We start from the raw sequence: 15155 nt of genomic DNA on the forward strand, positions 1-15155 counted from the left end.
GCCCACTTGTGGAAAAACAGGTGAAAATATAAATGATCAAATCAGATTTGTTCCCAATTGTTTCTTGACAAAATAGAATAAACGATATCACTGATAACGACACAGCTCGGGACGTGAGGTTTGAAAGCTCACTTATTTCAAACCTTAGTTGCTTCATCAAACAAAAGAGAAACAGGAGATTACTTTGTTGCCATTCTTTTACTTTGGCAGGGAGGTATTTAACATATATGTAAAAAACATTGAGTCTTTGTTTGCTTTCCAATGACCTAGTTCCTGATTCAGTAAGTGAATTAGCGGCCTTGTGCTTCTTCCTCTTTCACTCTTGACTTCAGGCAGCCAGATTGACAGAGTCTGCTCTGCTCAACTCCGGATTTCGGTAAGATCGGGATCTTGAAGCCTTTTCTAATCAAACAGAGGTTTTACTTTTTAGCTGTACTAGTAGAGAGATATCCTAAATTGAAGAGTTTATTCCTCTTAGTCACGTTACTGTGGTGACATTTTAGAATATTCTTCAATCACTCAAACTGATTGTCATAGAAAGTAGCAAAGTATTTGTGAATATTCGGGAAAGAAAGCACAGCGACGAGGTGATTCAGGAATAAACTGCTTTGTGAGACTTTATCATCACAAGATCTACATAAGTTATTACGTTTGAAAATATTGTGTTGAAGCTTCATTTGATTAATACACCTTTGGATATTAATACTGTTGCAGATGAGGTTGAAGGCATTTACTTTTAATTCCTGTTTTTTTTTTGTTTTGGAAGCAGTCATTGGTGGAAAGTAGGAACTTTCTTCAGTTGGATTTTCCCCATGCAAAGGCATCTTTCAGTTTGTCACATGTTCTACATTAGCTGTTGTTCCCCTGTTTTTTCGGAGTCAAAAAATGTCCAAACACTGAGTGAGCAGAATCATCAGCAGAAAATACACAAATGAGCATCCAGTTACCTCCTCGAGTTTCTGATAATGTTATCGATGGCACGTGTATGTTTTGATGGCATACAGCTGCTGGAGCGGGACATTGGAACAATGTAATGATTTTACGAGTATTTGTCAGTGAAACTTTGAAACACTCCTAATCAGAGTCAAATGTTCATATTTCATACCAAAAGCGTTGTGTGATCTGAGCATAATTCAATAAAACACTTGCTGACTTAACGGGTGTCATATGGTTTCCTGTATGGTCATAGAGGGTCAACTATTTCTAACTAAGTCACACTGAATAATACCGTGACCTAATAAATTCAAATGATCTTCAGCGCTTCATAAAACTGCATTTGAGTGACAGTAGTAGAGGTGGAAGGATACACTAACCCTGTGCAGCAAAGAGGTTTAGTTTTTTTTCTGTTAAGAGCAAGGAAGTTGTGTGGTATAACGACACTGAAGGAAGGAGGAAGTCTCCATTTATTTCATGAGATGGGTATCTAAATGTTTTTGTCTCCCAGAAAGTCAAGATGCTGTTTTATTGGTTGGCCTTGGCGGCTTTCATCCATCAGACCTGGAGCATCAACCCGGGTGTAAAAGTCAGACTGACACAAAAAGGCCTTGAATATGGTAAGTCTGACAAAACACTAACCTTGGATGCCATCAGAGAAAGCTGTGGCTCAGTGGGAGCAGCTCTGGATCCCATGATTCAAAGGTTGGGGATGCCATTTCCACCTCCTCCTGTCTGCATCCCTAAATGTCCTTGGGCAATGCACTAAATCCAACGTTGTTCCCAATGGTGCGGTCAGCACCTTGAATCACAAATCTGCTGCTATTGGTGTGTGAGACTGTTTTCCATTTATCATTAAGGTGTTCTTTCCCTCTACCAGGCCATCAACTGGGGATGGCAAAGATCCTGCAGAAACTCAAAACGATCAATGTTCCAGATATTTCCGGGACACAGAGTGTGGCTCCCATCGGCAAGGTCAAATACAGCCTGTCGGAGTAAGTCCTTTCAAGAGTTATGGCCACACAAGTGAACAGTTATGAAGTATGAAGCTCCAAACTTAACTTTTTCTCAGCATGCACATTGTGGACGTGGGTTTGCCGAAGTCAGCAGTGGATTTCATGCCGGGGAGCGGGGTCAGACTGTCAATCGGTGATGCCTTCATCAGCATGAATGGAAACTGGAGGGTCAAGTACCTCAGGATAATGTAAATAAAACATGAGAATATCTTACTGTGAATGTTTAAAAATCTGTAGATTACTGATGTATAAGGGAATCTAGAATAATCTAGAATTGGCACTTTAGCCTACTTTACCCATCTATCCTGTTTTTATGGAGACCAGTCCTACGGTACATGAGTCATGCAATTTTTGCTAAAGAGAAACAAGTTTTTTTTAAACCAAACCAAAGATGGGAAATATATAATGTACATTCCTATGACATGAAAAGTATGGATTCATCAAAGAAATATAGATTCTCACAGTTTCTCTCAGACTTTTACACATTGAATATAACAAGATCCTACTGTACCTAATCCTACTCTCTCTTCTAACAGAAAGGATAGCGGCAGCTTTGATTTGAATGTCAACGGGCTCGCTATCACTACAAGTATTACCATTAAAAGTGATGAGACAGGCCATCCTGTTGTCAACAGTGTTAACTGTGATGCTACAATTGGCAGTGCCACCATCAAATTCCACGGCGGAGCCAGGTGAATTTGATGGACTCCAATGAAAGTAGAGGAACCTGAATATTCACTTCCCTAACCCACCCTCTTTCATTTTCTGTTTTCTTTTTTCTCAGCTGGCTGTACAATCTTTTCCAAAATTTCATTGACAAAGCCATTCGTAGTGCGATGCAGAAACAGGTGAGAAACCTGTGTGCACAAGTAAAGCTCCTCTTTGATTCAAGTCTTTGTCTGTCACCCCTCTGATTATTCAGAGATGGTCAAAGGATCATTCAAGTGATCAGAAAGTTATTTAGGTTCTAAATATCAAGATAGATGTTAGTAAGACGTAAAATTGGATGGGTAGGAAGAGCACAGATTAAATTTGGTACGATGGTATGATAGAGACAGAGACATAGCCTACTTGAATTTTTGTCAAAAGCTTCAGTGTTACATGATGTAAAAAATAATCATGTAAAAAAATTAAAAAAAAACTTTGGACATCAAGGTTTTGGTCTTTTATGTTCTTTGTCAAAGGAGTATTAAAGCTAGAGGCCCTAGCATTATACTTCAATTTTTAAAATGTTATTTGACTAAATCAATCAAATTCAAATGGTTAAGCGGGTAAATAGACAAGATGTGACTCTAAAAAAAAAAAAGTCATAATTGTGCAGCAGCTTCTTTTTCAGTGTAAGACAGTAAATGGTTTCTGGGTCCATTGACTGACACCAAGCTCTTCCTGTATCCAAATCCTGTGTATCGCTACTTGTATCAGCAGATGGAGCTACCGATCAGCAAATTTGTAAATACTAGTTTAACTATTCAGTCCTTCGACCCTGAGATGCAAGTTAAGTTTTAATCTAAAACCGGAGTTCTACGCATAAAATCTTCAACAGTTCAATGCCAATTGCAACATTTTTGCTAATCATTTTCTAACTCATTAATTTATTTAATTACCATCATCTTTCACAAAGATGAATTATTCATTTCTCTTCATTGGTGAGGCAAACAGAAAAAATACATTATAAAAATGTAAAGCAATCATACCAAATATGAAATCAAAGACTTCAACCTCCACTTCAATCTCATGTGTGTCATCTCTACTTCACTACATATGCATATGACAAAATATATTCGCTACATTTGGTTTGATTTGCTCTGGAATTTACCATATAAATCATTTTTCAAACGCATTTCATCTTACATGATTATAAATGCAATCTCTGAAAACTATGTATTACACATGATAAATCCAGGAATCAACATTGGCAACAACAAGCCACATCATTTTTACAGACCATGTGTTCGCTTGAGCTGAAAAGACAACTGATATGATTTGATGCCATGGACTCAAAAGTATTTAAAATGTTCATTTTATTTATCTTCACCCAACCAACTCAAGACCTGTCTGTTCTTTGTGGTTTTAGATGTGTCCTCTGGTGGCTGAAGCTGTGTCTGATATGAACCCTCAACTGAAAACCCTAAATGGTAAATTGTCAAGCTTATTTCTTATTTTGGATTTTTTGATGATACTGAATATGAGTCACTTTCATATGTCCTGCAGTGATCGCCCAGGTGGACAAGTTTGCAGAGATTGAATATTCCATGGTGTCAGCACCCACAGTTTATAAATCTTATATTGACATGAACTTGAAGGTATACAAAAAAAATCCCGCAGAAGATGTCACAAAATTTTATATGAATTTTATATGAATTTTTTATGAAGAAATCGAATTTTAATCTTGTGTTATTTCTGTTCCTGTGCTGTCGCTCTCCTGTCTAGGGGGAATTTTACAACATTGGGAAGCATCAGGAGCCTCCGTTCTCCCCTATAGTCTTTTCCCTGCCACCTCAGACCAACAACATGCTTTATATCGGTGTGTCCGCCTTCACAGCCAATTCCGCTGCCTTCGTTTACAACACAGCAGGAGCCCTCAGCCTGTACATCACTGATGATATGGTGGGTAGCGATCTGATCTGTCATCCATTATGTAAACAGATTTAAAATATTACCCAATTTGAATTGTGGATTTTCTGTAAAATATTGATTACTTAATGATATCCAAATCCAGATCATTTTTTCATCAGAAAATTAATCAAAACTTCAAAACAAAGTGAGTTTTCTTTAAAAAATCAGAAACAATGTGTGAGCAAAATCTGTTATCACCTGCCATTGCCCAAAAGTACCCCAAAATTGCAGAACATTATTTACAAATTTGCATATATAATTACTTTACAATCAGCACAAAATCAGCAAGGAATTAACAAAACAATCTGCATAAAATTAATTATTAGGATGAGAATATCTTAACTGAGTTAAAATGTACCCAGAAATCTGAGAGAAAAATAGATGAAAATAGCCAGTTTTTATTAATTCTTATTCTTATACTTGATATTGGAACATTCAAAACTACATTAGAAAATTGAAAACAACATGGAAAATATAATTTGGGACCATTTTTTTAAAGATTTTTGCTAAATAAATTTCTGCTAAATTCAGCAATAGGTTGCATGTTAATATGAAATTCAGTAAAAGATAATGAATATAAGTAAGAAATTTCCTGTAATATTCTCACATCTGGTTGTCAATTTCTAATATCCTGATTTTTATCATGATCAATAAATGTGCTCTTTGAATATAATATCAGTTTTTCAAGCATCACAAAGCTCCTAATATAATTTCATGACTGATTTGCTGCTACAGATCCCAAAAAGCTCTCCCTTCAGGCTAAACACCAGAACATTCGGAGCCTTCATCCCCCAGGTGACAGAGCACCATGTGTTGCTTGAATATCTCCTTAAACTCAGAACTTCGTTGAGAACATGTCGACAGGTAACTTGCTATATTTTCAGATTGCCAAACGTTTTCCGGGTCTGATGATGAAACTGCTGGTTAAAACGGCGAAAAGTCCCACTGTCACTTTTGAAACCGACAAAGTGACTGTTGAGGTCAACAGCACAGTGGAAGCCTATGCCATCCAGACAAACGGCACCCTTTCCCCTCTCTTTGTCCTTAACCTGGTAAGTCGCACTTGAAAACAATTACACTACTTACAGCAAATTGCCTGTAAAGACTGAAATTCTTGAGATTCATTTGCAGGAAACCAGCGTCAGTGCCTCTGTTTTTGTCAAAGACATTAGGGTGGCCGGAACTGTCAACCTCAACAAGTAAGTCACTAAAAGTAAAATTGGTTGGTTGTTCTAAACACAGAGAGGTCAGGAGGTCTTCAAAAGAAAAAAAAGGGCACTGCCTAATTTTGTCTCATTTGCTAGAATGGTTTTGACCCTGAGGACAAGCTACGTGGGAGACTTTCAGGTAAGTTTCTTTCTGAGTCCAGTCACAGTGAGTCATATTCCTGGTCACTAACTCTCACCTGCAGGTCAGATCACTGGACAACATCCTCCAGATGGTCCTCAAAGTGGTAGTGATCCCACAACTGAATGGTGAGTGACTGCAACAGACCCGTGAATGATCATTTGATTGCTGCAAAAGAGCTGCAAAAGATGATTACTTACTATTAAAAATCTTGGATGCTGTTTTTAATGTGGCCATTCCTTTTTTTTTGCATCAGTTACCTTGATCTTCAGCTTTAAATTCACCATAAAATTGCCAAGGAATAATCCCGAAATCAGCAAGAAACTACAAAACAATTTTACAAGAAATTACCTAAAAATTACCTAAAAACTGAACTCCACAAATTGCTGCCGTGTGCTAAACACATTTTTCTGCATCCCACAAAAAAAAAAATCTGTATTTGGTCATTTTCTTTTTCGGCATCATCCATAACCTTATCTTCTATCACATTTCAACAGAAACTTTTGTGAAAATTGCTACAAATGTTGCTGATCAACTAAAGAAATTTTTGATTTATAGCTCAACTTGCCAAGGGATACCCACTTCCTACAATTGGAAAAATGAAGCTTGTGAACATCCAACTTGATGTCCTCAAGGTTAGAAAAGTCTTGTTTTTTAAAGACCAATATTGATTCGTTACATGATGGATGGATGGATGACATATTGATGAGGGCTTAAAGCGACTGAAAATGTAAACAGTGTTCTTGTCCCATGTGTTTCTTCAGGATTACATGCTGATCAGCACAGATGTCCAGTTTACAGGCTAAACACCAAGTTCGAAAAGTCCCAATGCTGCTATCTACGGTCATTTCACCCTTTGTGACACACATTTGTTCTGCAATTTTTACTACTTTTTACATAAATTAAACAAATTGCTCATGCCAAAAGAAATCAGCCTCTAAAGTTTGAAACAAGTATAATTGACATTAACTTCCAATAGTTTTATATTGTACATGTTTGAAGTTTAGCTCATACAAACAATTTTGAATGCAAAAATAACAGCAATATAAATATGCACAGGTTTCTTTTAGCTATTGTTAACCTGTCAATCATGTTCCTGTCTGTCTGAAATCAAGTGTTGGTGTGTCGAGGAGCCTTTCAGCGAACTGTGGCAGATGACTTCACCTCTTAGGCTCTGGGAGGTAGCAGAAAGAATCTGTTTTGGAGAACAGACACATAAATATGTTGGATAGTAGCTACATACACAGTTTTCAAATCTATTACCACAGTATTAACATTTTCTTTTCCAAGAAATTTCATAATGAAGACATCATCCAGACATAGGTCAAAAAAAAAACTAAGTTGTGAACAATTGTAAACATTTGCTTCTGATACATTAAAAAACCTATTTCATGAAGTGCTCACTGCTTATTAAAAAAAGGAAAAAAGTTTCTATTGCTCCTAAGTGCCTCAGGATCTCAAGTGGTAAACTGACCAGCAAATAAACATCTGACAAGTTTACGAGTAGATTCATAGTCTTTAATTACTGTGACGATGGATATGAGATTGATCCTGTGACTATGTAGGTGAAAAAAGTAAAAGTTAGAAAAGTTGATTAAGTTGCCTACAAGTTTAAAAATATTGGTTAATTTCTAGGTTTTTGTTCATTTCTTTGAAATTATCTTTTTCAACAAGCACGCCTGCTGAAGGCATTTTTGAGTGATTAAAATTTGTATTCGCACTCTAAAATGATTTTGTTCATTTCAGATGTATCTGTCTGGATCTGCAGAATGCATCAGCTGACAGCATCTATCTCAAAATTTTAGACTACATCTGAGACAGGGAAATTGTAAACCAGCTGCAAAAAACACACCAGTCTTTTTCTTTTAAAAGAAACAAGTAGGAAAAGAATTTTAAACATCCTTCTGAAACAATTGTATCGACTAAGAAGTAAAAGAAACACACCTTTACCAGTACATAGTCTCCAGCACAGATCGCCACAGCAGCGCCTCCTACAGACTCAGCAGCAACTTCAGCTTTGGGGAAAATCACTTTCATATTGCCATCAGTTCTGCCACACAGGTCCTCAGCAGACCTTTTGCTTTCCTGCATTAAAAAAAAGGCAGCCGTGAGCCCTGTTGCCTAGATACAGGTTGCAGCGACCCAGAACAAAGAGTGCAGCATTTGTATTTCTACTCACTGAGAGCACTGTTACACTAAACCAATCAATTTATGGATTTCTCTGAAAAAGAAGTCTCCCTTTTCCCATAAATTATACAAGAAAACTAGAATAAAGGTTATTTTTCATAGCAAATATAAAAATCCAGCAACATTTCAATCACTCTAATTGAAATGCAAACATGGGTTTGATTAACAAAATTCAGATCCATAATTGAAAATGAGTATTGAGAGATCCGTGTACACAGGGCGACTAGGAAGGGCGTGATGGGGGGGGATTGGGGGCAGATGTGAACCTGAGCGGAGGTTGTTATTTGATTTCTGTGCACGTTCCAGATTGTCCATAAGAAACACCATGTTCAGGCATAAAGGTGTCCATCTGTGCACTTGGCACCAACGCACCTTAGGGCAGAGTTCTTTGATTGACCTTGTGGTCATGTCGTCGGACGTCCGGCCGCATGTCCTGGACACTCGGGTGAAGAGAGGGGCAGAGCTGTCAACTGATCACCATATGGTGGTGAGCTGGCTCCAATGGTGAGGGAGAATGCCGGTCAGATCTGACAGAACCAATCGTAACGGGATGGTCTGCTGGGAACATCTGGCGGAGTCCCCTGTCAGAGGGAGTTTCAACTCCTACCTCCGGCAGAACTACAACCACGGCCCGAAGGAGGCAGGGGACATAGAGTAGGGATGGCTCGTGTTCCGTGGCTCCATTGTCGAGGTGGCAGACTGGAGCTGCAGCCGTAAGGCTGTCAGCACCTGTTGGGACAATCCTCAAACCCGCTGGTGGACGCCAGCAGTGAGGGATCAACTGAAGGAATCCTACCAGCCCTTTCTGGCCTGTGGGGCTCTGGAGGCAGTTGAGAGGTATCGGCAGACCAAGCAGCATGTGGCTTCGGTGGTCACCAAGGAGTTCAGGGAGACCAGGTAGAACGACTTCCAGGGGGCTTCGAGGAGATTCTGGTCCACCATATGGCGGCTCAGGAGGGAGAAGCAGTGCTTCGTCAACACTGTGTGAGCCTCCTCTGCCTCCTCTTGAGCAAACCCACCTCTTTCCGGGGCTGAATTGCTGAAGTAATCAAAAATCTCTTTAGTAGCAGGCCCTGCGGGCGGATGAGGTCCCTGGTTTCCTCAAAATTCTGGATTTTGTAGGGCTGTCCTGGCTGACACGCCTCTGCAGCATTGCATGTACATTTGCGACAGTGCCACTGGACTGGCAGACCGAGGTGGTTATCCCCCTTTTTAAAAAGGGCTGTTGGCTTCTGTTGGTTATCCCCCCTTTTTAAAAAGCGGGATAACCAGGGTGGGTGTGCGCCAATGACAGGGGGATCACACTGCTCAGCCACCCTGGTAGGGACTATTCAGAGGTGCTTGAAAGGAGGGTCCCCCAGGTCATTGAAACTCGGATCCTGGAGGAACAGTGTGGTTTTCATCCTGGTTGTGGAACAATGTACAAGCTCTATACCCTCAGCAGGGTACTTGAAGGGATGGGAGGTTACCTCCACCAGGGCTGCCCTTTGTCATAGATTCTGTTCAGAACTTTTATGGACAGAATTTCTAGGGGCAGTCAGGGCATTGAGGGGATCCATTGTGATGGCCCCAGGATTAAGTCTCTGCTTTTTGCAGATGAAGTGGTTCTGTTGGCCTCATCAGTCCATGATCTCCAGCTCTCACTAGAGTGATTCGCAGCCTAATGTGAAGCGGCCTGGATGAAGATCAGCACCTCCAAATCTGAGACCATGGTGCTCAACTGGCAACAGGTGGGGTGCCCACTCCGGGTCAGGGAAGAGGTCCTTCACCAAGTGGAGGAGTTCAAGTATCTCGGGGTCTTGTTCACGAGAGAGGGAAGGATGGAGCAGGAGATCAACAGGCGGATCGGTGCAGCATCGGCAGTAATGCAGACTCTGTCATGCACTCTGTCTGTCATGGTGAAGAGGGAGCTGAGCCAGAAGGCGAAGCGCTCAATTTACCGGTCAATCTATATTCCTAACCTCACCTGAAAAGTGACTGAAAAAACGAGGATACAAGAAGCCAAAATGGGTTTTCTCTGCTGGGTGGCCGGACTCTCTCTTTGAGATAGGGTGAGAAATTAGGCTATCTGGGAGGAGCTCAAAGTAGAGTCGCTGCTCCTCTGCATAGAGAAGTTAGATGAGGTGGCTCGGGCATCTGGTCAGGATGCCCCCTGGACACCTCCCAGGGAAGTTTATTCCAGGCATGTCCATCTGGGAGGAGGCCAAGGGGAAGAGCCAGGACACGCTGGAGAGACTATGTCGCCTTGGGGTCCCCAAAAAACAGCTGCACAATGTGGCTGGGAAGAGGGAAGTCTGGGCCCCACTCCTCTGGCTGCTGCCCCAGGAACCCGGCTTTGGATAAGTGGTGGGTGATGGATAGATGGATGTTTACACAGACTCCACTAAATGTAAAAAATTGTAGTTGAAACATCATAAATGGCTAAAGCCAGCGTGTCAATATGTAGTAGCAGCAAAAAATGCAATTAAATGATCTCACAAAAAATAATTTGTTGTACATTAAATTATCCCCCACACAGGATATTTGTGGATTAATGATAAAGGTGAATACACGTGTTTTATAATTATTTGCTATACAAAATGAGTATTGATTTGCTTTTTTAAAGTCCTTAAAAACATTTGTGTCATGAATTCAATGGGATCATCCTGTTTATTCTCTGATAAAGTCAGAAAAAGGAGCCCATTGTCAGTTCTGTGATGGAAAAGTTGGATTATTTTCTCAGCTAATAAGAAAAAACAGACATGCAAAATTAGGTAAACAGCAATGGTACAGAAAATGTAATGAGAAAAGTAGGGACTACAGCTGTCGAATTATATTTGTATGAATATGTAGCTCTTCCTCTTTGTTGTTTCTTTGTTGAAATGAAGCCACATAAAAAGGTGATAATCAAGTAACTGACATTTCTACTTGAGCAAATGTATACTGACTGAAATGAAGAGTTTGAAATTAATTAGGCAGACAAATAGACTGAACTAGCTCCAGCATAGGCTTATTTTCCTGGAAACACATTCTTGTGTCAAAAGTTTAATTAAAGGAACAATTAAATATGCATGTTTTTTTTTCCAAGTACCAAAACTGTTAATTTGCATACTCACTCCCTCCACCAGGACAAGCTGTTTGCTTCCCACGAGGGTACTGTTGATTCGTGTGGCTTCCTCTCTGAACACATTGATACACTCCTCAAGTCGCCGCTGCTTCACCTCAGGCGGCACATCGTCCTGAAGCCTGTGGGAGGCAAGGGTTTTCTGAGGGAGACGATCGTATCAGACAGGCAAGGCACAGTCTTCAATCTACTACTCCAAGTCTGATGTCCTCACCTTCCTCATACTGTAGGCAAAGAGGAAGCCCATGTTGTAGCCCACCTCTCTAATGAGAGACAGAGTCTGTTGGTGGTCAACCTCTGTCTCACCGCAGAAGCCTGAGATGAAGTCACTGCTGAGACTCACATCTAAAACACAACATATACAGATAAATACCACCATAAAAAAAGTGTATTTTGACCTATCTAAAAGAATGCAGATTTTACATTTCCCATGTTTTCATGTTTGCCAAAATTGTGGTGAAATTTCAACAATTTGCATGATTTACTTGGCAAATTTATTTGAATCTATTCAATGTCATGCTAAAACTAGAATAAGAATAAGAACAACTTTATTTTTCCTGAAGGAAATTTTTCCGCTCATAACAAAATTACAAAATAACAGAATATTCTTAAAAATACCCCTGTGCTGATACTGTATTATATGTATTTGATACAAAAAATGTCTACCTGGGATAATTCTCTTGATGTTTTGCACAAGATCCAGATAAGCTTCTCTTGTGTAGCTGGAATGAAAATGTTTACGCAGCGTATCAATAGAGTGGCTTGGGCCTTTGTATTGGAGAAAGTGTTGTTGTCTTTTACCCTCGCCGCATGGCTTTCAGGACCTGGCTACTCCCGCTCTGAGCTGGAAGATGGACCTGCTTACAGATGTTCTCTCGCTCTGCAATCAGATGTAAAACCTAAAAACACAAAAACAAAAAAACTGACCTTACTTCAGTAGGGTAGCACATCAAATATAACCTCTAGCATGGCTATATCTATAAGTCACCGGCACACTGGTGCTGAGAGACTGATACCTCGTCGGGAAAGTCTTTGGGATGAGGGGACGTGAACCGAATCCTCATATTGGGATCTATGTTTGAAACCCGGTCCAGCAGGTCAGAGAAGCGCAACCCTCCACATTTTGTCCGATAGACAGTATGAAACCCCCGACTGAGCTGGGTCTCCAGGGGCCCACAGAACTGCTCCTCTGATGTGTCTCTGTAGCTGTTCACATTCTGACCCAGCAAAGTCACCTCCTTCACTCCCTGTATAACAGACACAGAAACGCATGGACACACACTCAAAATGCTGATTTTACAGAGTGAGCTATTCAGCAAATCAAAGTTTTTGCCAATAATTAATTTTTAAATGAGTTCTTTCTATACTTTAACTTATTTCAAGCAGTATATAGGTCACAACTTGTTTATTGCCCTCTCCCATTTTTTTTATTTATCTTTAACTTTCCTTTAAATATACAAATAAAAACACTTGAGGAAATAAAAGAAAACAACATGACAAAATAATATATTAAAGATTGTATGAACTGTATCTGTAGATATATATATATATATAATATGCCCAAATTATAACTTGCCTGGTCTGATAGAATGCGAATCTCTTCCAAGACTGAGCTAACAGGTCGACTCCTCTCTCGCCCGCGAGTGAAGGGAACAATGCAGTAACTGCACATGTTGTCACAGCCACGCATGATGGACCTGCAAAATGTATTCAAAGGTTACAGTTATGCCGAAGACGCCCAAGGGGGAAAAGGAAATAGATTTTTAGAAAGCGACAAATTACACAAAAGCACTGTGTCCGTGGGACGTATAGTGGACTGGCATGATGTCCGCATATGTCTCTTCTAATGAAAGTAGCACGTTGCTGGCTTGTTGACCTCCGTCAGCTACAGTTAGGAGACGGGGTAGGTCACGATACGCATCGGGACCTGCAAGAACGTCTACAAGCTTCTCCTTCTCCAAGAGCTTTGTCTTCAACCTTTCCGCCATGCAGCCTGGATAAAGAAAGTCTTAATATACTTGTATACTGTGTCGTAGGTTTTGTAATACAATGAATGTATCTCACTAACCTAATATTCCTATTTTCATTGGTGTGGGTGTCCTTAAGCTCTTCTTCTTCATTGCTGTCAATTGTTGTAGTCTGTTCCAAATAGTTTGTTCAGCTTTCTCCCTTTTGAATAAAAATCATTTTTACTTCTAAGTATATGAGAGAATGATATTTTGTTACTCAAAAATACATTTTTTGGCTGTGAGGATATTTTACCTTATTGAGCAAGTAACAAGGAGGACAACATCGGCCTGCAATCAAACACACAAGAATTGGGCAATGTACACTGATGCTGTAGATGAATAAATACAAAAACATTTATTTCATTGAGAATGTTATTCTGTATTTTATTTCATATTAAAAATTGTCATACTTTATCAAATGAGCAATGCTTCATTGCTTGGAGAAATTTTTCTTTGTTTTTTTTGAAAAAGTGCATATCAATTAAAAAAAAAAAAAGTTCTTGTTTGCTGACTGCTTTCTCTTAACCCTCTCAGGCTCAAATTAAGTTGTGGCGTAATTAAGTAAGTAGCATTTAGCTGTCGCAAATCTGCAACATATGCCTGGAGAAGGTTAATATACTCCTGCACTTCCTCATTCTGCCACCAAGTCTCATTATCTACTGTCCTTCCAGATGCAAAATAAACCAAAAATATTAAGTACACGCAAAGATTATACCTCTTTCAGGACGGTTGTACGTCGATATCCATTATTTTGCAATATGGACCAGGCGATCTCTGTGTCGTTTACGTTCATTTGACATCCATACGTTTCAAAATATACTGCAACAACAAAACACACAGCACGCTGGACAACTTTCTGTCGCAAATAGATGAATTAAGCTTTGTAACCATGCCGACATACCTTTTCTTGCATTCCCCGTCGGAAAATAACCAGCATACCCGTGTTGGTCTTCATCGTTAGTCACAGAAATGTTGCTGTCCGTCACTCCTCTGGTAAAATCCCCCAAACTTGGACCGGACGATATCCGTGTCTTGAACTGATCTAAAGTCACCCTCGTCTCTCTTGAACTAGCATTAGTTAGATGACAACATAATTTTGGCTGTAAACACCTGATGTTTATCCCAAGGATTGGAGATGACAGCAAAGGTTTTAGAGCTCTCATGTGTTTCATGTCTGTTAGCTAGCAGCACACTGTACACACAGTGAAGTTAGCTAGATTCTTTTCACCGGTTTAACATGAGGTGAAAGCAAAAATCAGCAACAGTGGTACCTTCGAGAACGTGTTGTTGGCTGTATTTTAAGTCTTGTTGTTAAACCCCCTTTTCTAACATGAACTGACATTACAGCGTGAGAGCCATGCAACTAGACATGTCATTGTAGCGTTCAGGTCATGTGGAGTCCAAGATGTGTTACAGGCAGGAGGACAATCTGCTCCTCTGTCTTTCACCGTCATACAAGTCGTTGAATGGCTATAATTGTCATAAACTTGGGCGATTAAAAGGCAAATAGTATATAGTCTTGTTAGTCTTGTTATATATATATATATATATATATAGTGTGTGTGTGTGTGTGTGTGTGTGTGTGTGTGCGTATATATATATATATATATATATATATATATATAAACATACATACACACGCACACACACATATATATTATATATATATATAGTAATGATTGAATCAACTACTATATATATATATATACACACACACAATATATGTGTGTGTATATATATATATAGTCGCTGATACAATTATGTTATATATACAAGTGTTTATCTAGATAGATAGATAGATAGATAGATAGTGTTGATGTAATAGCCATCTCGTTACCTTTCCAATAATCTGGGAAAAGAAAAAAGTTGTCTGCTAAAGCGGATATACATGACATAGAACTTTCTTGCTTCATAAGCGTCCGTCAGTCAAATCCCTCCTCTCCA

General features: G+C 39.5%; 2 protein-coding genes across 4 annotated transcripts; one reads left to right on the plus strand and one right to left on the minus strand.

The window, feature by feature from the left end:
• Positions 1–327: 327 nt before the first annotated feature.
• On the plus strand, positions 328–7606 carry LOC147222185 (bactericidal permeability-increasing protein-like). The gene is made up of 16 exons (XM_086168725.1): positions 328–376; positions 1445–1553; positions 1814–1928; positions 2006–2137; positions 2486–2641; positions 2734–2797; positions 4024–4084; positions 4161–4252; positions 4380–4556; positions 5301–5360; positions 5450–5617; positions 5697–5764; positions 5870–5912; positions 5977–6040; positions 6471–6547; positions 6677–7606. Exons 2-16 carry the CDS (start codon positions 1454–1456, stop codon positions 6716–6718), a joined length of 1419 nt encoding a protein of 472 aa, XP_086024851.1. The 5' UTR covers positions 328–376; positions 1445–1453; the 3' UTR covers positions 6719–7606.
• cdk5rap1 (CDK5 regulatory subunit associated protein 1) lies at positions 6974–14588 on the minus strand. Of its 3 annotated transcripts, none has more exons than XM_086168723.1 (13): positions 14113–14588; positions 13927–14030; positions 13465–13499; positions 13271–13371; positions 12985–13195; positions 12779–12899; positions 12219–12449; positions 12004–12101; positions 11869–11924; positions 11417–11547; positions 11195–11344; positions 7857–7997; positions 6974–7107 (listed from the first exon to the last, which is right to left on the minus strand). In XM_086168723.1, the coding sequence occupies exons 1-13, from the start codon at positions 14381–14383 to the stop codon at positions 6997–6999; spliced, it is 1761 nt and encodes a 586-aa protein (XP_086024849.1). In that variant the 5' UTR covers positions 14384–14588; the 3' UTR covers positions 6974–6996. The 3 variants fall into 3 exon arrangements, 2 of the variants coding, with proteins under 2 accessions (XP_086024849.1, XP_086024850.1); XM_086168724.1 differs by having other exon boundaries at positions 12219–12445; positions 12775–12899; XR_015107799.1 differs by lacking the exon at positions 6974–7107 and having other exon boundaries at positions 7860–7997; positions 11195–11324.
• Between the last annotated feature and the right edge of the window lie 567 nt (positions 14589–15155).

Source organism: Fistularia commersonii, chromosome 21 (assembly GCF_037954325.1).
Source record: "Fistularia commersonii isolate RoL2024-O1a breed Wild chromosome 21, RoL_Fcom_v1.0, whole genome shotgun sequence".
In the NCBI taxonomy this organism is placed as follows: Eukaryota; Metazoa; Chordata; class Actinopteri; order Syngnathiformes; family Fistulariidae; genus Fistularia; species Fistularia commersonii.